The 23,327-nt window shown below is 33.6% G+C and overlaps 1 protein-coding gene across 1 annotated transcript; it reads right to left on the reverse strand.

Moving 5' to 3' along the window:
• Positions 1-359: 359 nt before the first annotated feature.
• LOC137823123 (calcium-transporting ATPase 3, endoplasmic reticulum-type-like) lies at positions 360-22,851 on the reverse strand. The gene is made up of 36 exons (XM_068628249.1): positions 22,785-22,851; positions 22,600-22,672; positions 22,147-22,285; positions 22,001-22,070; positions 21,847-21,924; positions 21,555-21,599; positions 20,635-20,756; positions 20,477-20,549; positions 20,310-20,371; positions 20,121-20,212; positions 12,443-12,566; positions 12,280-12,361; positions 12,138-12,186; positions 11,770-11,840; positions 10,353-10,445; positions 10,235-10,275; positions 9,990-10,122; positions 9,684-9,809; positions 9,521-9,575; positions 9,159-9,326; positions 7,707-7,896; positions 7,484-7,542; positions 6,884-7,028; positions 6,120-6,227; positions 5,424-5,576; positions 5,232-5,336; positions 3,967-4,105; positions 3,194-3,292; positions 3,036-3,081; positions 2,875-2,936; positions 2,686-2,777; positions 2,159-2,229; positions 1,996-2,077; positions 1,852-1,900; positions 810-904; positions 360-694 (listed from the first exon to the last, which is right to left on the reverse strand). The coding sequence occupies exons 20-28, from the start codon at positions 9,185-9,187 to the stop codon at positions 3,282-3,284; spliced, it is 939 nt and encodes a 312-aa protein (XP_068484350.1). The 5' UTR covers positions 9,188-9,326; positions 9,521-9,575; positions 9,684-9,809; positions 9,990-10,122; positions 10,235-10,275; positions 10,353-10,445; positions 11,770-11,840; positions 12,138-12,186; positions 12,280-12,361; positions 12,443-12,566; positions 20,121-20,212; positions 20,310-20,371; positions 20,477-20,549; positions 20,635-20,756; positions 21,555-21,599; positions 21,847-21,924; positions 22,001-22,070; positions 22,147-22,285; positions 22,600-22,672; positions 22,785-22,851; the 3' UTR covers positions 360-694; positions 810-904; positions 1,852-1,900; positions 1,996-2,077; positions 2,159-2,229; positions 2,686-2,777; positions 2,875-2,936; positions 3,036-3,081; positions 3,194-3,281.
• Between the last annotated feature and the right edge of the window lie 476 nt (positions 22,852-23,327).

The raw sequence follows: 23,327 nt of genomic DNA on the forward strand, positions 1-23,327 counted from the left end.
AGCACCGAGGAAAATATCTAAATAATCTGAAACAACTGAGAGAATACATTTTAATCTGTCATCAAGTGGAGAGTGTATAAGAAACCTTTTTCACATAACATATATAGTTTTCCCCACAAGTCCCCACTTCTTTTTTATTACAGAAATGTTGCTTTTTCTCTATTAAACACATTGTTAGTCTATCATACAATTATACACAATATAATTAATCATCCAAGACATATATTTTAAATATACTCCTAACTGTAAAATTAAGATAGAAAAAGTGTGATGGGTGTGCCCTCACCACTTTATCAAGACTTTTTTCTTTCTTAGTACTTTCATCCTTATTCAGTTTGCATGAAAAACAAACCTCAAACTCAATATAAAAATCATTAATTAAAATGAAAGGCAAAACTTACAAGAATAGAATCCCCAATGAACTTCAATTCCTTCACAAACGACTGACAACATCAATACGGTTAATCCCTTCAAATGTGGATTATACTAAAAAAATATACTACTGTAAAAAATCAGGCCATTAACACTCAATCTTTCAGAGACCAAACACAAAATAAAAATGAAATGTCAAGCACAAAAGGACATACAATTCTGATCTATCGACAAGAATTACATGTTCAAAGATTGTTTAAGCTCTTTTATCTTCTGCTGGGTCATCTCGCCTCTTGAAAAATCAAAAACCTTCACTCAAAAGCTGTAAATACATTTTTTAGGTTAGTAATTTAGATCAGGTCAGAATCTAAGAAATTCAAGAGATTCACAAAACTCTAAGAATAGTATGCATGCAAGTTGAGAAAGTTAAAAAGCACCTGTCGAGGTCATCTGAATTCGGAGGGAAGTAATAAAGTAGCCTCTGAACCAAAAGGATAGCAGCATTTGGCCCCGCATCAAATGTACAAGCTACCTGCAAGTCAAAACTACATAAATATTTAAAAAGAAATATACAGACCTGTATAAATTTGTTTGTTTACGTGTGCCGGTGTACACAAAATTGGAGATAGGAAGTAGTTCTCTTTCCATTTGTTTCCTTGCAAGTAAAGATGAAAAGCAAGAAAGGAACCTCCGAAGAAGTCAAGAACACTGGTGTTTTGAAGCATGATCAGAAATTTGATCGAGTAGGCCATTTCAAAAACTTTGTAAAACAAGTAGGTCAAATTTCAGCACTCCCATAAACCAAATTGTTTTGTTCTTTAAAAATATTTCAGGAGTGAAATGCCCTTATCTTGAAGCCTTATGATGGGATTGTCTTAATGGCTTCCATCTGGTGCTCAGCTCACAGTTATACAAGGAAGTTTTTATCTCTCACAAGCAAAGAGACGATAGCCTGAACTTTGACTCAAACACAAATAAGATTTCAAGAAAACAACAATAGGAAAGCCAAATGAACCCAAATGTACTAAAAAATGCGAAAGAGGGATTGAAAAAAGTGGAAAAAGTCGAAACTCCTCAACTCATACGCACACCTGCCCAAAGATATAAGCATTTGGAGGCTAGGCTTGATGAAATGAATAGGAGTGGTGAGGGTTCTGGTAGTGATCCGCAGAAGTATGAAGCACCAGTTCCTTCGGGCGAGGGCCAAAAGCCACCAGTAGGGGAAGGCCCTAAACCCTACATCAGGTCAAGTAATTCCCTATCGGAAATATTGCCACCGTGTATCTCATGCTTCTTGTTTCTCCGAATCAGTTCCTTCCTAGTGTAAGTCAATAAACGCCATCAAGAGAGGGAAGAGCCTTGACTTTCGGCTAGGCCGGTCTCATCATTCATGCAGCCAAAAGCTCCAGGAAGCATTTTTTAATCACATAGTAGATTATTATAAAGAAATCTCTGATACTTCAAGACATCACAATTTACCTTCATGAGAGAGTTGTGGATTCACTCCACTACATCTTCTTCCGACGATCTGTAAGCATGGGAACCACAATATAACTAGTTAATAAAAAACGAGCAATCGTGCGCGTCTAGGTAGGCAAATCGGCAAATAGACAAGTAACATACCCTCTGGACAAAATTTGAGTCAAGCAAAAATCTCCTAATTCTTTAGCTTATAAGCTCCAGTCACGACGAACAATGTCAAGACCTTCACGTTCAATGACCTGCACCGTTCAATAACCTTCCGAAAATTTTGGTAATGAAAAATAACAAGATATCATAAACATACCTCATACGGGATGCCGTCTTTAAACGACAACTTTACAGCTGCATACCTTTTTGTTCTTGAGAAGCAGCATCCTTTTATAGAAACAATCAAGATCAATTTCCAAGCATTTATATTTCTTATTGACCTGATGACAAATTAAAGCTGAAAACAAATATCACGAGAAGATAGACGACAAAAGAAAAGGAAGGAAAACCGCCATTTATTCTTGAAATATGGAAACATTCCAGAATTATCTGTACTTGCACACAGTGCAAAATAAACATGCTAAGAATATGTTGCAGTAGTGTCCAACTAAAACAACCTAAGCATCTGGTTAATGACAGAAAACAGAAGAAAGTGTAAACGCATATTCATATTATCTTTTAAAACAACTCTAAGAAAATAATCTTCAAAATATATTTTATCGGAGAGATAACTAGGCCGAAAAACACCATTTGTAACTCTGAAACACCACGTTGCACAATATAAGAAAAGAGGAAATAATATGCAAATCTAAACCATCAACAATTAAGAGAGTCAAATCTTACCTCTTGAATAACTTTTACAGCAATTTTTTAGCTTCCTCAATATCATCAAGTCCACTGTAAATCATTATTGAATCAGTATCGGCATAGATCACCTATAGAGCAAAAAACATTGCAAAAGTTAAGAACTAACATTCGCAACCAGTTACATCAAACAAATATAATTCTTAAGATGAAGGTACTACAGATAACCTCTAAATTCAATTCAAGGCATTCTGAACTAAATCAACAGTACTCTGCAGTATTTCCCTTCCCTGTATGGCCAACAGACGTGCAAATGCAGATGTGAGCATTTGAAAATATGTTTCAGAAGAGTATAGTAATCAACGCCAAATGAGCAAGTATATTCTTACCTGTAAAGTAATGAGCTCAGGCAACGGCTTAGCCTATAATCTTGAACTGGAAAATCCAAGGCACCCATGCATAGTGCATATCACACCATTACATTTAACACAGAAGGAACATCGGCATTAATTTTTGGAGGATGAAAGAAAAGAAGAAAAAGGCACACCTGTTTGCGGTAAGCTTAAGTGCTTGCTGCTGAATATCTAGTTGCGGAATTCTAATAGGATCAGCTTTTTCATTCTTCATCCATGACTTTACCTTCCTCCTATCGACAAGATTTTTCAGCACCCAGTGCGACAAACACACACAATTATACACGCATCTAAACTCTCTATAGTACAGTTGAGAAAATGAAAATAGCCTTGTACATTAATAGTCATATAATTTTTTAAATATATTGATAATTCGCATGAGAAACAGACTTGCCACTTTTACTTACGTCACAAGGCAACCAAATATTCTAGGATCTTTATTGTGCCCATGTGCAAAAACTAAGTTGCGTTTGTATAAGGAATTCTCAGACAATATTATTTTTCTTTTGAGGAAATCTAAAATGAATTGTTATAAATTGCTGTTTCGAAATAAATATGCTTTGTAGGTGAAATAAACAGCCATGTTTTGCTTTACGTTACTTGCAGTGATTTTCTTTTACGGGTTTTGTACCCCATTAGGTAATAGCAAAGGATATATCATATCACTAGTGATCACTGATCAAATCGTATTTGGATGCAGAAAATTATAGACTATGATGGTTGAAATCACAGAAAAAAGTACATAAAAGAGAGCAAAATTGAATAGAAAGCACATACAGTTTTTGTACAGGGCAAAGTTGTGCTTCAAAGAAGGGTTTAATTAAATGCAATCATTTCTCACGCAAATATTTGCAAAGTAAAACAACATGGATATCCACCACAAAGCACATACCGACTTCGCACATACCATCATCGTTGCACAGAATGGTAGCACATCTAGGTAGTATACTTTCTGGAGTACCTTTCGAGAACAAAATATGCATCTGGTTCCGGCTGCAAAGCACACTCATCATTTTCCGATCTCGAGAAAACTCCAAAGCATGTATCTGCAAAGCATCACGTGTGAAAATATGCAAAGCATCACGTGTGAAAATAAATATACATAGCTCAATATGCAAAAAAACAACCAATAGTAGATATATCCATTAAATTTCTTATGTTGGATGAAGTGGCCGTCTCATCCTTGGTTTATGGCTGCATTAACCTAATATAGCTAAGTTTGTTATATTTTGTGTCAATATTAACTGTTTTTTTTATCAGCAATAAATAAATAAAATTAAGAGGGATACTTCAGGGGTATCCCAACCCGTATACATAAACCACATAGTTACTCCCCCTTATGGCTTAGGGGAGACAACCATTGTGTGGCATAACCTGCTTAAAAAAAAAACTGTAACCACAGAACAACAAACCAATTTGCACAATCATCACAGAGGACCTACACGATTATGACAGCAACCAAAATAATTGCTGCACAAAAACAGCACTACATTCTACACCTTGGCATCCAAACACCGCTACACCACCTTGGCCTCACCTACATCCTCACCTGCATCCACAACCTATACTTCCTACCTTTCTCCTTTATACCATTACGCTTCACAAATTGACCTCCTCGCCTCACTTTATCAACTAATATACTGGTCAACAAAGAGAGCAACAAAGAATGACCAGCAAAAGACCACCAAACAACATAGAGTCATCTACTTATAACTCCAGCTCTACGTAACCTCACCATCCATCTCCAGCACCTAAAATTTTTGCCATTCCAACCAGCAGCCACACAAGCCTTTATGTTCATAGCCATCCACTTCAAACCAGCCAGGAGCATGATGTAGCACTAGGTTATGCGCCAACTTCCACACTAACAGCAGGACAGTGTCTTGCACTCACTGCACGACAGCAACGCTCAACTGCTCTAATCTGTTTTTGTACACTCACTTGCACTCAATATTAACTGTAACATTTCAATTCATTGTTTACAACACAGTTCTTTGATAACATTATATATTCCCTTTTCTTTAAATGAAAACATCTGCTGTATGATCAATAGGCATGGAAATTTTTTCAAAAAACCTACTGCAATTTTTAAACATCCAAGTTTCCTAAAATATGTTAATGGACAAAGATAAATAGAAAATAGGGTTGAGAAAGAAACTTCCTAAATCTCACCTTTTTGAATTGTTCCTCCCAATAATGGTTACAGTAAGAAGCACGTTCATGCTTAGTCAGCATATTCAAGGCTGATGGCATAGAATTGAAACCAGGTAGACCAACCTACAAATAACACATGATCAAAGTATACTGAAGTAATGATGGAGGTTCAAACACAGGAGGAGACACAAGAAGGGAAAAAATACACACCTTTTCTGCCAAGACACGTAGTGCCACTTCAGTTGACTCACCAATTTTTTCATAATTCTCTTTATCAGGATTATACTGCAGGGTTGATTCATTGCAAAGAACAGAACACATTGCCATGTGAAGAAGACAAGGCAATTCAGCAGAAAAGTCAAGCTGCAAAACAAGAAATTGCCACATTGTTTTTGACTATAACAAAATTGCATACACCAGCGCATACACTCATTCGAATATCGTTAAACTATCCATTATAAGTTTATATTTTGACAATAAACATACAAAACCATCTCCGCTGCTAAATCATTGCCACAATCAGAGTTCTAGTACAGGGCAAAGTTGTGCTTCAAGGAAGGGTTTAATTAAATGCAATCATTTCTCACGTAAATATTTGCAAAGTAAAACAGCATGGATATATCCACCACAAAGCACATACCGACTTCGCACACTATCCATATATCCATGAATATTTTAATTCAATGCAATCATTTCTCATGTAAATATTTGCAAAGTAAAATAGCATGGATATCCACCACAAAGCATATACCGACTTTGCACACTATCCATAGATCCAAGAATATTGTTTTGGGACTTAGTTAAGGTTCCTTCCTTAAATTATCAGTAATTTACTTAGCCTTAACTGTGATGCGTGTTTTTTGCTTGTGCGTAAATGCAAAAGCACGATAATTAAAATAGTCATACCTGCATCCCTGTACTGTCAAATATTATGCCTTCAGGTGCATATGTTGTTCTGCTGACACTGTATTCAGAAACAACAGGGCCACGATTTGCAGATTCAACAACACATACCTGTGCAACAAAGCATAGGATTCGGTAAAGGAAATTGCTAAAAGTCATTCATAAGCCTTCAGGAAAAAATGTCAAGCAAAAATAAAAGTATTCCGTAAATTGAAACGTATAGTGGAAGCTTCATAAGATTAGGACACACTTTTAGAATTACTTTGTTTGCATTGCAACATGTAACAAAATTAATAAAAATTGAATTTGCACGATGAAACATACACTGGAAAGCAATGTGCATAACAATTTTGTATCATCCTGAACCTAACAACAATAATATGACAGGACTGAAAGATGAACATCATAAGCATTTTATAAATGAAAAATGGGGAAGGGGGGAAGAGAAGAGCATAACAGTTCATAAACGGAATACTACTCAGACCTTGAACATCTAGAAAGAAGCATATTTTCTCACAAACTCTATTAATATCACATATATAAAATTCCTGAATAAAAAGAGAGGTTAAAACATAATAGCAATGAGGTTATTATTGATTCAAAATGTCTCATCTAAAACACAACCAAAATATAAGCATAAATTAATCAGGACAGAGTTCAATGAGGATGGCACAAACCAATGCGACCCTTGTGGCAACACGAGAACTCACAAAAAGGACAAATGAGTAAATTTTAATTTCACTGTTTCAATGTCAAGCAGAACTCACCTTCGCAACTGACATCATATTAGTAGTTAGGGTCCCAGTTTTGTCACTGCAAATAACAGTTGTGCAGCCCAATGTCTCTACCGATGGCAGGGAGCGAACAATGGCATTCAACCTAGCCATACTCTTTGTTCCAAGAGCCAAACACCTATTATAAAAGAAAATCAATCAAAACAAAATAGGAAAAAGAAAAACACCTATAACAAAATAGGAACAAGTTTAAAAAATGAGATTGGATTAACATGTTGGTTTGTTATAAGCAATTTTGAATTGTTTAACAATTAGATATCCATGAATGCCATCGACACTTAAAAGTCTCAAATACCTATAACAATAGTTTTCACCTTTGATTGCATGAACAGGGGTAAAGGATCAATCAGTAACAAACATTTTTTATATGTAAATGATTCAGAGGAGAAAGAAAAGTTAGAATACTATCATCATATACAAGAAGCACCCAGGAAAACGATTCATCGTATAGTGTGAAAACATTGACAACAAGCACTTTCGGAGTTTGAACTTCTGCAGACCCTTATATTGTGTTTGCACACGTGTAAGAGATTTTGAATAGATTTTAAATTTGAATTTACCTTAGGTGCCCACCTGCATACAAAATAAGGCTCAACGCTCTCTGTATTGTTGGAACCAGAAACATGGGAACCCTGAAGGAAAACAAGACTTCTAAAAGGATCAAATATTGCTTTCATACCAACTTTACAACCAAAGAACATAGCATAAAGATAGTAATTCTAAATCACTAATAACCCGTTTGAACAAAGATTAACAACAAATGAACCGAAAAAATTTTAAGTTGAAAAAGACATACCAATTTTCTGACAAAGAAAACAAGATCATCATCTTGGCGTCCCCTTGACTCCTTGCCACAGACGAAATACAAATCAAATACATCGTGCCAAAACCTCATATCCATTTTGATATCAGAAGCATCTTGCTCCTCAACTACCGTTTTCCCTATTAAGTTGGAGTGCTTCTTCACCATGCTCAACAATTCATACCTTAGAAACACAAATTAAACAAACTAATAGTTACAATTTACCGAAAAGAAAAAAGAAATTGATGCAGGACAGTATTAGTAGCGCATCCAAAACATCAAAAGAAGAAAGTCGGGAAAAAGAATAATGCACGATGCAACATCGTGAAAGCGAAGAAGAACACAAACGTGATCGTGAAATTAAATTCAACATCTAAATGAATTTTATATCTGGTCGTTGTAGTATAGTGGTAAGTATTCCCGCCTGTCACCCGGGTGACTTGGGTTCGGTCCGGCAACGACGAATTTTAATTAATTCTTATTTTGTAAGTACATTTTATTATTATTATTATTATTATTAGTGCATTATAATATGTGTATTTATATTTAATTAAATAAAATATAGATCTATGTGTATTCGTATAATATTTAAGTGACATGTTTTCCTTTAATTTTAAAGTATTTTCTAAAATTTAAAAAAAAAACTTAATCACCTTGTATCAAGCTTCTACGAATTTTGTGACCAAAATTATATATTATGACCTAAAATTAATGGTTTTTGTCATTTATCATCATCATTATTATTTGGAACGAAATAATACATACTAAACGTGATATTTATGAAGTACACGGTGACAAACAAACACTATTATTAAATTTGTTATAACGGTCATAACATGCGTTTCTTAATAAAGCTAATAATAACCTATATATATAATATAATATTCTAATACAATTAACTTCGTTATACCCTAATGAAAATTACTTTTGACCAATATTGTAGACAATGAGATCCATATGCATGTCATATAATGTGATGATTATTATATGTTAATTTATATTCTACCGTTCTATAAATCATTTTTATATAAATAACACTTCAAAATACACTAATATGTTTTAAGTCCATATCCAATTAAATGGATTGGACTTAAAATCCAAAAATATGGATTTGGATTTGAGATAAATCCATTTAAATGGATTAAAAGTAAAATGGATTTGGATCAATTATGGATTGGATTAGGCAATTTGGATTTTTTGCCCACCCTTGAGGGGTAGTATGGCTAAGATTCATTCATTGGTTTTGGTATTTTTCCCATGTTTATACCTAAGCTTGGAGATATACGCTAAAGAGCTGAGAGCTTATTGCTCTTTCTTTCCATTTGTGTTTGCATACAGTTCCATTAATAAAATAGACTCTTATTTCTAACAGGACATTGTACTATGGCTAAAAGTCATTCATTGGTTTATGTAGCAATCTATACTGACTTCTAAAGTGGTTTGAACCTGAGTCCCTCTAGTTCCACTATCTCCATTGTATATTGAACTCTTGATAATTCTTCTGTTGCTCTATTTCAATTGTCCTCTTAGGAGCCTGGCGTCCTTTATCCAATTACTTCTTTGTTAATGGTACCAAGAACCTTCAGTACAAATTTTCCCAACTCGGTTATTTACCTACAATCACAAGGGATTGGCATTACCCATCTCTCGTCTCTCTAACTACCATATGTAACTGCATAAAAACATAAAAAGCAATGCTATTCCTCAATAAAGAAATCTTGCTGGAAAAATTAAAGAAGCAACGCCCAATAGGTATAATAAATGATACTCAGTCCATAAATAAAGATCGGATTGACATTTCTAGTTACCTCCTATTACCAAATAGCGAAAGAAGAGCCAATCACTAACAACGGCTTCATTCACCTATACATTCAAAGAGAAATAAATAAAAAATAAGAGGGAGATTGGGAAGGTTGTCTATTTATTTATTAATGAAATAGAAGGTCCACTAATGAATTATTAATACGGCACCTTTCTAGGCTTAGCCCTCATCACATCAGAGTCTTGTTTATTGAAGCCAATAGCAGTGGCAGGCAATCCTCTTCACTGGAACAAAAATGAAAATCATATTTTTGTGCAATTACCATCGAAGAGACACTGTAATCATATAAAAGCACATTAGTGACCAACTACCGGCTACAAAACCAGTATCCAGGGGCATAGAAGACATGCTCAATAAAAAATCTAGAATTTACACAGGTTTAAAATATGAATAAAATGCAGCATAGAATAGAATGAACATTTAGAGATCATCAAAAAAAATATTGTATAACTCACAGGGGCAAGGGTATCCGGTATTCCAAGCACTGCAGCCACAAATATACAAACTACTTTCGCCAATATTAGAAGAAATCATGTATCGAATAAACTGTTTTGTATTATTGTATATAGCCCTTCCCTCTGCCACAGCCTAAAGAGAAACATATAATAAATTACATGGGGAAAATTATTTTCAACTCAAGAGGGGAGGAAAGTAACAATAAGAAGAAAAATTGAGTGGAAATTGATATATGCTATCATACCGCAACAATAGAGGCAAAGTTGTCATCAGCCAGCACCATGTCTGACAATTAACAAATTGTTGATTATTGACTAGACAAGAAAAAGATATAGGAGAAAAGCATAGACAGACGATGACACCTTAGACGCAGCCGTTCCTGAACCCATAGCAATTTCTATATCAGCCTTCTTCAGTGCAGGTGCATCATTAACTCCATCACCCGTCATTGCAACCTAAATTACTGACATTGTAAATTTCGACAAATTTGAAAGAAATTCTTCTGAATAGTTGCATAAACAATAACATCCATGATTCTAAGGTTACAATAAATTACAAAATAGAGGACTTAGAGGGAGAGGGGTTAAATAGTACTTTATCAGGAACCTAGTAGAGTTTGCCTAGCACTAATGATATCGAAAATGAACATCAACACAGTCAATCCAATACAATTAATGTCTGTTAGGGTATGCTTTTCCATAAGAACTTATAGGAAAAGAAAACAAGCAAAGATGAAGTAAACTTTTCCAAAAGCAAAAATTAGCTTATACTCCCTCGGTTCCTTTTTAGTTTATTTTATCTATTTTGTTTAAATTTCAAGATAACAAATTTTTCCCCAAGTATACCCTTAATATAATTAATATGGAGAGAGGAAAATTAGTTATAATAACATAGAGAAAAAAATGTAATGATACATATATGTACATTGGAATAAGAAAACTGAAAGGAGTATAATAGGTAATTCACTTAAATTAAAATTGCATTAAAAATAGAAAAATTAAATGCTTTGTTTGGGTGAAAAAACCTTAAACACTATTATAAAAGAACAGGGGTAGTATGTGAGTTAAAAATAATCTTTTAGAAGCTATATGAGAGTTTTTACAAATTAGCTTCCAGAAAAACTTATTTTAAGTTTTTTTTTTTTTTTCTCTCTCAAAAGTGATATTTTATATTATATTTTAAGCTGACTTTTTTGAATGCTTAAAAAACCAAATTTAAGAGCACTTCAAGTGTTAAGTGTTTTCTATATATAATACAGATGTAAGGAGTGCTATTAGCATGGTCTGACTCCTAAAGCAGGAGTATCATGATGTTCCATCATATTCTTTTTCAAACTTCCCGCAGCACACTTGTTTTTGGTAAAACGACCAGTTTACAGCAGCTAAGAGGAATTCAAGCAACCAAACATTCTAGGACCTTTATTGTGCCCATGTGCAAAAACTAAGTTGCGTTTGTATAAGGAATTCTCAGACAATATTACTTCTTTTGAGGCAATCTAAAATGAATTGTTATAAATTGCTGTTTCGAAATAAATATGCTTTGTAGGTGAAATAAACAGCCATGGCTTGCCCTCACTGTGCTATTGCTTTTGCTTTACCTTACTTGCAGTGATTATCTTTTACGGGTTTTGTACCCCATAAGGTAATAGCAGAGGATATATCATATCACTAGTGATCACTGATCAAATCGTATTTGGATGCAGAAAATTATAGACTATGATGGTTGAAATCACAGAAAAAAGTACATAAAAGAGAGCAAAATTGAATAGAAAGCACATACAGCTTTTGGTTTCACTGGAGAAACATCTTCGACACTGTTGCCTACCAAGGTCTCGAACTTTGGAGAAGTCCCTGTTCAAGAAAGGAAATACTATACCAACACAAACGTTGTTGTAAAACTATTAACCTAAAAACCAATTCAAAATCTAAGGTTCGTCTATCATACAATTATACACAAAATATAATTAATCATCCAAGACATATATTTTAAAAATACTCCTAACTTGTAAAACTAAGATAGAAAATCATCTTGATTTAGTCATGGGTGTGCACCCTCACCACTCTATCAAGACAATTTTCATTCTTAGTACTTTCATCCTTATTCAGTTTGAATGAAAAACAAACCTCAAACAAGACATCACAATTTACCTTCACGAGAGAGTTGTGGATTCACTCCACTACATCTTCTTCGGACGATCTGTAAGCGTGGGAACCACAATATAACTAGTTAATAAAAAACGAGCAATCGTGCGTCTAGGAAGGCAAATCGGCAAAAAGGCAAGGAACATACCCTCCGGACAAAATTTGAGTCAACCAAAAATCTCCTAATTCTTTCGCTTATAAGCTCCAGCCACAACGAACAATGTCAAGACCTTCACGTTCAATGACCTGCACCGTTCAATAACCATCCGAAAATTTTGGTAATGAAAAATAACAAGATATCATAAACATACCTCATACGGGATGCCGTCTTTAAACGACAACTATACAGCTGCATACCCTTTTGTTCTTGAGAAGCATCATCCTTTTATAGAAACAATCAAGATCAATTTCCAAGCATTTATATTTCTTATTGACCTGATGACAAATTAAAGCAGAAAACAAATATCACGAGAAGATAGACGACAAAAGAAAAGGAAAGAAAACCGCCATTTATTCTTGAAATATGGAAACATTCCAGAATTGTCTGTACTTGCACACAGTACAGACTAAACATGCTAAGAATATGTTGCAGTAGTGTCCAACTAAAACAACCTAAGCAACTGGTTAATGACAGAAAACAGAAGAAAGTGTAAACGCATATTCATATTATCTTTTGAAACAACTCTAAGAAAAGAATCTTCAAATATATTTTATCGGAGAGATAACAAGGCCGAAAAACACCATTTGTAGCTCTGAAACACCATGTTGCACAATATAAGAAAAGAGGAAATAATATGCAAATCTAAACCATCAACAATTAAGAGAGTCAAATCTTACCTCTTGAATAACTTTTACAGCAATTTTTTAGCTTCCTCAGCATCATCGAGCCCACTGTAAATCATTACTGAATCAGTATCGCCACAGATCACCTATAGAGCAAAAAACATTGCAAAAGTTAAGAACTAACATTTGCAACCAGTTACATCAAACAAATATAATTCTTAAGATGAAGGTACTACAGATAACCTCCTCTAAATTCAAGGCATTCTGAACTAAATCAACAGTACTCCGCAGTATTTCCCTTCCCTGTATGGCCAACAGACGTGCGTGCAAATGCAGATGTGAGCATTTGAAAATATGTTTCAGAAGAGTATAGTAATCAATGGTAACGCCGAATGAGCAAGTATATTCTTACCTGTAAAGTAATGAGCTCAGGCAACGGCTTAGCCTAAAATCTTGAACTGGAAAATCCAAGGCACCCATGCATACTGCATATCACACCATTACATTTAACACAGAAGGAACATCGGCATTAATATTTGGAGGATGAAAGAAAAGAAGAAAAAGGCACACCTGTTTGCAGTAAGCTTAAGTGCTTGCTGCTGAATACCTAGTTGCGGAATTCTAATAGGATCAGCTTTTTCATTCTTCATCCATGACTTTACCTTCCTCCTATCGACAAAATTTTTCAGCACCTAGTGCGACAAACACACACAATTATACACGCATCTAAACTCTCTATAGTACACGAGAGAAAATGAAAATAGCCTTGTACATTAATAGTCATATAATTTTTTAAATATATTGATAATTCGCATGAGAAACAGACTTGCCACTTTTACTTACGTCACAAGGCAACCAAACATTCTAGGACCTTTATTGTGCCCATGTGCAAAAACTAAGTTGCATTTGTATAAGGAATTCTCAGACAATATTATTTCTTTTGAGTCAATCTAAAATGAATTGTTATAAATTGCTGTTTCGAAATAAATATGCTTTGTAGGTGAAATAAACAGCCATGGCTTGCCCTCGCTGTGCTATTGCTTTTGCTTTACCTTACTTGCAGTGATTATCTTTTACGGGTTTTGTACCCCATAAGGAAATAGCAGAGGATAAAAATGCATTGGCTTAAAGTTTCACAGAAAGGGACCCCCTCCAAGTCCAAAATTATGAACAAATCCTTATTGACAAATAAATTTAAACTACAACACCAACAATAGGTTGACCATAGGAAAGAACAAAACAATCATAGTTGTAGACAATAGCATTCTCAAATCTATAGCCATTTCAAAGGGACAAAAATAGTTTAATGTAGAACTTGAATGAGATAAAATATACAATGATGTAATACATAAAAGCAAGCAAGTTTACTAAACTTGAGAGTTTACAACTTTTGATGTAATACTTTTGGGCTCTTCAACTTTAACTCAACTCAAATTAACACAAACTCAAACCTAGATTCTAATTAGGCTATATCTTACATTTTGAGTAAGGCCTAAACCAAAATTCTAACGCGGTATGAAAGTTTATCCTAATGGTTGTTATTAAACCAATTTCTATCATTCATTGTTAAATGGGTCATTGCAGGATCACCTGTACGGTAGATGTCCAGTCTTACAAATCTCATTGAGATGTTCAATCCTAAATGTGAGGAGTATGAGTCAAAGATCATATACTGACTAGTGATATGACTAAAATAGCATACATAAGTAAGCACAAGCTAATTTAAAGGCCAAAACCAAAATAAAAGAGGAACAAGTTTAAAAAATGAGATTGGATTAACATGTTGGTTTGTTATAAGCAATTTTGAATTGTTTAACAATTAGATATCCATGAATGCCATCGACACTTAAAAGTCTCAAACACCTATAACAATAGTTTTCACCTTTGATTGCATGAACAGGGGTAAAGGATCAATCAGTAACAAACATTTTTTAGATGTAAATGATTCAGAGGAGAAAGAAAAGTTAGAATACTATCATCATATACAAGAAGCACCCAGGAAAACGATTCATCGTATAGCGTATTGACAACAAGCACTTTCGGAGTTTGAACTTCTGCAGACCCTTATATTGTGTTTGCACACGTGTAAGAGATTTTGAATAGATTTTAAATTTGAATTTACCTTAGGTGCCCACCTGCATACAAAATAAGGCTCAACGCTCTCTGTTTTGTTGTTGGAACCAGAAACATGCGAACCCTGAAGGAAAACAAGACTTCTAAAAGGATCAAATATTGCTTTCATACCAACTTTACAACCAAAGAACATAGCATAAAGATAGTAATTCTAAATCACTAATAACCCGTTTGAACAAAGATTAACAACAAATGAACCGAAAAAATTTTAAGTTGAAAACGACATACCAATTTTCTGACAAAGAAAACAAGATCATCATCTTGGCGTCCCCTTGACTCCTTGCCAAGACATACAACTATATGCTGATAAACAAGACAAACAACTATATGCTGATAAACACAAAAGTTATGTAATTATGAAAAGAACATGAGAATTAAAGTGACTTGGGAGATAAAAAACTTAAGAAAAACAATCACAAGGATAAAACACTACTAGTTAGTAATTACAGCTAATGTGCCATACAATTATATGCAGAGAAACAGAAAAGTTATGTGATTATGACAAGAACATTAAAGTGACCTTGGAACATAAGAAACTGAAAAAGAAAATCACAGGGATAAAACATTACTAGTTAGTAATTACAAATAAATTCTGATAAAGAAAGGAATCATACCACTTCATTCTGGTGCTGTAATGCTTCAACCAGGATCCTTTTATGAGAAGGCTCAACCCTAACATAAGTTAAACAACGCATGCAACTTTTACCATGAATTTATTACGTCAAAAAGGTTGAACAAAGACAAAAATTACTGTTTTATTCTGCAATCATCTAACCATCAAATATTAAAGAATAGATATAAAACAGTATACCTAGTAAAAAGTGCCATACGTTGCAATGCTATAGTTTGTTGTAGTGCTGGAAGTTCTTCAAACTCAGAAGCAGTGTAAGAATGCTGAGCAAAATCTATCAATTGATCAAAAGCACCTATCTTTCGGCAAAGTGACTCAGCAGTGGACTGATTCATGCAGTATTAAGTAATTTTAGACAAGATATATGGAATGTTGAAGAGAAACAAAAACAATAAAGTTGGCAGGAGATTGAAACCTTCTTGCTTTCCTCTCTCCGAGATTCACTTTTTATTTTAGTTAACTTTCACTCTGGGACTTCACTTCAATTAAAGAAAGTAACCAAAACTGTAACAATGCTATGTTAGAATATTCTAGTCTATAGAGACCGGTTTCCGCCCTCGGACACTAATGCCAGTTTTTGGCTCATTTTCTTAAACCTGGGTCTGACTGCTTGACTCATCAACCTTAAAGTCTTCCTCCATTAGGTCATCTTTCGGAGCCAAGCCTTCTGAAGAAAGCTCATAATAAAACTCCATTGAAGAGGTATGTCCCTTCTCCAACTTCTTGTGGTCTTTCCCAGCCTTACCTTCTGCTTTGGGTACTTCACCATCTGACCAACCTAATGGTTGCCTTCTCTGCTTCAGTTTGTATTTTCCTCTTCACTGAAGCCTTCTTCCTTAGCATCCTCCTTTTCTGGGTCCTTGTCAGCATCGATGATTTAAGTTATGTTGGACTCTCTCTTACAGCCTCCTTCTCAGATCTCGTTTTCTGTGCGACATGAACCCACTAGTTGGAAGACAATACCTATAGGGGGCTGGTAATTGAAATCCGAATAAGTTGGTCAAGTAAAAAGAACTCCCAGATTGTGAAACCCCTTGGAGTAAGGGTAGGGGGATGGGACTTGGTCCACTGTCTTGATGAAGATTGACTAACAACAAGAAATTACGTAAGTGATAGATAGAAAAATACGTTAATCTTGACAGTTTTCCATTTTGGAGAAAGCGGCATGCCCTATATGTAAGGAGCTCTCTAATCGCGCCTTGAAATGAGGCCGGAGAGTCGATAACCTGAGATCGCCTAAGATCGAATTGAACTGCCTTTTATTAAATGGAAATAGATAGATAGACACGGTGTGTAGTGATTTGTTGAATTGTAGTCAGTCTTTACTTAGTTATAGATGTCCCCCAACCCCACATGTCTTTCTTGATGGGTAAACCCAACCAGCGATTTACAACAAACAAGTCTTTCTTCATTTTTTTTAGAGCAAGAAAAGAAGCGGAATGTCCGGTAAATTATGTCGAATGAAGCTATTGGAATTATTGGAACAACACCTTTGCACCATCTATTCACTATTGAGTCTTTTTGTATTCGTGATCCTCACCCTACTCGGATTGTACGTGTGGAACACGGTGCAAAACCAACGCCACACCTACCACCTCTTGATTGCGATAACTGAAAATAGGGTGCCCTTCCGGTGGGAATGGAAGTGGAATAAGCACATACTTGATACTTTCCCTTCCCAAGCCCAACAACATGAAGCGACAAGAACATAAAATCGTGAATGAAAGAGCATGACGAGACTTTCTAAATTCGAGATGTTAGAAGGTGCAAAATCAATGGGTGTTGGAGCTGCTACAATTGCTTCAGCGGGAGCTGCTGTAGTTATTAGAAACGTATTTAGTTCATTAATTCATTTTGTGGCAAGAAATCAATCATTGGAAAAACAGTTATTCGGATATGCAATCCTGGTTTTTGCTCTAACTGAGGCTATTGTCTTGTTCGCATTAATGATGGTCTTTTTTATTCTCTTTGTTTTCTAAGTTTCTCCTTTTGAAAGGTATAGTCTCTCCTACCTGAAGAGGACGAGGCCCCCAGAAATAGGGGGAGGAGATAAATGAGAACCCTAAAATCCCTCATTAGGGAACACCGGGAATAACGGTTGAGAGAGCCGGGAATAACGGTTGACATAGAAGTCTCTCGCACGCAAGGAAATGCATTTCTGGTACTGGACAAGCTCTTAGGTAACAATCTCTTTCTTATTTATTCCTTTTTTCCCATGACGATTAGGAACTGGCAAATCAAAAAATTCACTTCGAATTTCGGACCTCAACATTTTGATGCTCATGGTGTTTCACGATTAGTATTGGAAATGAATGGAGAAGTGGTGGAACGTGCGGAACCACATATTTGGGGTTTTGAGATTTATGGTTTAGGATTTATGGTCTAAGGATTAAGGTTTAAGGTTTATGGTTTCGCGGTTATGGTTTTAGGGTTTGGGGTTTTAATTGATGATGTTGTGATTTTCGATCTCCGGTTGATATGAGTGATGTATTTACAAAAGAATACTAACAAAATATTTTGATGTCTAAATTAGTTATGATACAATATAGATAAATATAATAAATATTATTTAATAAATATTTTTGTTTTTGTTAATATGTTTATTTATAAGATTGTGATAAATATGACTTTATATTAAAATTAAAATAGGTTAACAAATTAATCTTCGAACTATATGTAGAATTTGATATCGTAATTACGTTAAATAAATATTTTGTGTGAAGATGTCTATAGAAATTATGTAGTTAACTCATTATATGGATATTCCCCCACATGTGGTATAGTAATAATTTCACTTAAAACAAAACAAAAAATCATGGAGTTCGTAGTTATTTCCTGTTCTAACGAATTCTCAAGTTTGGTTTTGAGAAAATGAGAGATTTTATGCTTCCACTGCTGAAATTATGCAACCTCTTGCTTTCAAGTTATTCAAAATCAACTTACACCTTACATACAAAATTTAAAATAAACACAAAAATTATACAGCACTAGACTTAGGACCCTTTTGTTTCAAATTTAAGAACTAAATTTAGTTTTTAAAAAATGAAAAGAAATTATTAAAAAAAATACTAATTCACTAATAAATAATCAGGTATTTTTTTTCTAACAACTAAATTATGACCCATATGATATTCAAGTGGAGGGAAAAAATCTCAATAGGTTTGTAGAGTAGTTTCTTTTTGTGATTTTGGTTATTGTTTTTTTATTAGTTTTTCCTTCAAGTTGAAGTGGTGAGGAAAAGAAAAAATTAAAGAAGGAATCTCCGTCGAGGTATGATGTGAGCCAATTGGCAGAGTAATCCATGGGAATAGCATGCTAAATTTACTCAGAAGAATATTGTAAGTTTTCTTTCGAAACATTTATTCTTTGTTTGGATTAGGGAGGACATGCGAGGGAGTGAATTTGAGATGATTTGAAAGGAAAGTTTGAAGAAAGTGAGGTTGTTTAGATTAAGGTAAATAAAGTAGAAAGTGTAGGAAAAATGTATGAAAGTTTATGAATGATATGATAGGTGAGATTAAAATTGTATATTTTTAATTAATAAAAATGTAAATTTACAAATTTACCCTTACATTTAAAAATTATTAAAAATAATAGTTTGATTTATTTATTTAAAAATTATAATTATTTTTAATTCAAATATTATTTTCATTGAAATATTATTTTTGATAATGTATTAGAACTATTTTTTTTAAAAATGCAATGATATAAAATTTGATAAAAAATATTTAAATATTTATAATTATAAATATTTGATAAAAAATATTTTTATACTAAATAACATTATTTTTTTATAATTAATATAATTATTATATAAATTTTTTTTTATTATTAAAATATATATTTATAATTTACTATATATAATATGATTAATTATATTATTTTATAATAATAATTATTTTATAGTTTTAATTATATTTTTTATATTTGAATTATAATCCTATTTTAAATAAAAAATAATAATAATTTAAGTTTAAAATAAAGGTTAATTAAGTAAATTGAAAATAAAAAATTATATAAATATATATATATTTTTTTTTTCAGTTTTGCGAAAAAAAATTGAAATGTAAACCCCATGTTTTTTGTATGAATTAAAGTTTCGTTTTTCTTGTTTTATCTGGTAGACTAAACATTTGTATTCCCTTGCTAAACATTTGTTTTATCTGGTAGACTAAACATGCTAAGAATATTTGTCAGTAGTGTCCAACTAAAACAACCTAAGCAACTGGTTAATGACAGAAAACAGAAGAAAGTGTAAACGCATACTCATATTATCTTTTAAAACAACTCTAACAAAATAATCTTCAAATATATTTTATCGGAGAGGTAACTAGGCCGAAAAACACCATTTGTAACTCTGAAACACCATGTTGCACAATATAAGAAAAGAGGAAATAATATGCAAATCTAAACCATCAACAATTAAGAGAGTCAAATCTTACCTCTTGAATAACTTTTACAGCAATTTTTTAGCTTCCTCAATATCATCTAGCCCACTGTAAATCATTATTGAATCAGTATCGGCATAGATCACCTATAGAGCAAAAAACATTGCAAAAGTTAAGAACTAACATTCGCAACCAGTTACATCAAACAAATATAATTCTTAAGATGAAGGTACTACAGATAACCTCTAAATTCAATTCAAGGCATTCTGAACTAAATCAACAGTACTCTGCAGTATTTCCCTTCCCTGTATGGCCAACAGACGTGCAAACGCAGATGTGAGCATTTGAAAATATGTTTCAGAAGAGTATAGTAATCAATGGTAACGCCGAATGAGCAAGTGTATTCTTACCTGTAAAGTAATGAGCTCAGGCAACGGCTTAGCCTAAAATCTTGAACCGGAAAATCCAAGGCACCCGTGCATACTGCATATCACACCATTACATTTAACACGGAAGGAACATCGGCATTAATATTTGGAGGATGAAAGAAAAGAAGAAAAAGGCACACCTGTTTGCAGTAAGCTTAAGTGCTTGCTGCTGAATATCTAGTTGCGGAATTCTAATAGGATCAGCTTTTTCATTCTTCATCCATGACTTTACCTTCCTCCTATCCACAAGATTTTTCAGCACCTAGTGCGACAAACACACAATTATACACGCATCTAAACACTCTATAGCACAGGAGAGAAAATGAAAATAGCCTTGTACATTAATAGTCATATAAATTTTTTAAATATATTTATAATTCGCATGAGAAACAGACTTCCCACTTTTAATTACGTCACAAGGCAACCAAATATTCTAGGACCTTTATTGTGCCCAGGTGCAAAAACTGAGTTGCGTTTGTATAAGGAATTCTCAGACAATATTATTTCTTTTGAGGCAATCTAATTGGTGTCGATAAATACAACCGACCATCTGTTGGGGAACAAAAACAATAACGATGAAAATTTCTGCTTAAAAGTGCTGCTTAGTTTCTCCATGAATGAAAGACCTAGAGAGTAGAGACTACTGACATGACAAGGGGAAACACAATGCTTTCTCTGCAGCTAAGGCAAGCAAGAACTAATATACTCAGTTAATGGAAGGTAAGAGGAGCACTCTATATTGATTAGCTGCAGTGAGTATTTTATTAGATTTTTTATATTACAAAATGGTTGCGTTTGTAGAAGATCCATTGACACAATTTAAGAAAGCAAGACTAGAAACAGTTAGCATTTCCCAAGAAAGAAGGAAAATGAGCTTGCCAGATGAGTAGTGGTTAAAGATGTACTACATTGTACATGTATGTTGGTGCATTTGTTCAAAATAAGTATATTTAATAAAAAAATTATAAATTTTAAATTAAATGTAACATTTACCAAAAATGAGAAAAAGAGTATTCACAAAATAACCTTATAAACAATAGACAGAAGAAATGAAACTTGCCTTGTAAAAGGACATGAAGAAAAGTGCCAGATTCTGTATAAATGCCTACACAAAAGAAAATAAAGGTTCAGTCAAATACTTCACAAGCAAATTAAGGATCTTGTTTCAACAACGACTCATTTATTCCTCAGTTGAACCCTTTGTATATAATATGCCTCAGGAATATCTGAAGTTGGTGGTAGTATACTCTACATTAAACATGACAATGTCCAAAATCAATAAAACAAATAAATTCCATCTAATCAAATGATTAAGAATGCAGTATATTTTACAAAAAGGGAGATCAAGACACCTGTAACTGGCCCATGAATATGTTATACATCTTGACATACTGCACATCATAGTAATTTCCAAATTGAAGGGATGCCACCTGCAATAATAAATAGTGAATAATTGATGTTGAAAATCTCATGGAAAAGTGTAAGGCAATTAAGGGAGGAATATACTTCAGCTCAACATTGCAGTGTTAGGTTTCCTACATGCTGGGAGTGGGAAAAATTTTAGAAGTGTCTCATGCTGGTGAGGTACATAAAACACATTTCAGTTTAAGAAATCCTCAATCAAGTACATTGCAACTGAGAACTTCACCTACCAATGGTGATTCAAATATATAACCCAAGGGAATCCATCATAAAAAGGCATGCAATGTAGACAGAGTCGCACGTATGAATTCAGTCCTTTGGGAGGCTGATAACACATACAAGCATAGCTCATGAATGACTTGAAATTCACTGCAAAAAACAGTGTAAATATTAGCAATGAATAGACTTCATACATTGTAAATCTAGAAAAATCACATCCAATCACTTAATACATAACTAGCCGAAGAGCTATCCTAGTTTGTAAAGATATCTCAGAAATACATTTCATCTAAATCTGATTTGCAATATGAAAAGAGTCAGAGTCAGATAAAGCAGGGCATATTCACAAACTATCGCCTTAGTTAACCAGAAAATGTAAACCACAAAATATGTTGAGTAAGTATAAACATTCCATACGTGAAAGGTGACTAAAAACGTAATAACTTACTAAAGTGATTTATTACCACAGCATCAAAAGTAGAGTCAAAATCATCAATTGCAAAACATATCTGGATAAGCAGGAGTCGTTTCCATTTCCTATACTCATCAAGGACAGTGTAATTGTTAATAAAAGTATAAAGTATCCAAAAACAATAGTATTCATTCTTTTAAATATCAATATATAAAAGAAAAAGGTAGGTATACTTGCCTTTTTAGAGTCCAATAGAAAATTTACACGACTTGGGGATGCATAAAGCATAAACAGTCTTCACAATCTGAGAAATTACAAAGGGTGACACTGCGAAATCAGAGGATATTATGTGTATTTTTACATTTAGAGTTTTAGACATTTTAAACTTCCAACATACCACTGTTAGGCATTTAGTATTGAGAATAAAAATGCATTGGCTTGAAGTTTCACAGAAAGGGACCCTCCAAGTCCAAAATTATGAACAAATCCTTATTGACAAACAAATTTAAACTACAACACCAACAATAGGTTGACCATAGGAAAGAACAAAACAATCATAGTTGTAGACAATAGCATTCTCAAATCTATATCCATTTCAAAGGGACAAAAATAGTTTAATGTAGAACTTGAATGAGATAAAATATACAATGATGCAATACATAAAAGCAAGCAAGGTTACTAAACTTGAGAGTTTACATGAAGTCATGGGAACTCTGTAAACTCGTAATAATTTACTTCATATGAATTTTCTATTATACAAATAACATACTAATTCAACAT

This window comes from Phaseolus vulgaris, chromosome 9, assembly GCF_000499845.2.
Source record: "Phaseolus vulgaris cultivar G19833 chromosome 9, P. vulgaris v2.0, whole genome shotgun sequence".
Lineage (NCBI taxonomy): Eukaryota > Viridiplantae > Streptophyta > Magnoliopsida > Fabales > Fabaceae > Phaseolus > Phaseolus vulgaris.

Bases quoted from the DNA above. Each gene is read 5' to 3' on its own strand.
- LOC137823123 (XM_068628249.1), bottom strand. From the start codon at position 9,187: ATGGAGATAGTGGAACTAGAGGGACTCAG. The intron at 6,228-6,883 runs GTGAGTTCTGCT...TTTGTTGCACAG, and splicing joins ATATGATGTCAGTTGCGAAG to GTATGTGTTGTTGAATCTGC. The intron at 4,106-5,231 runs GTGAGATTTAGG...GATGCTTTGCAG, and splicing joins GGGAGGAACAATTCAAAAAG to ATACATGCTTTGGAGTTTTC.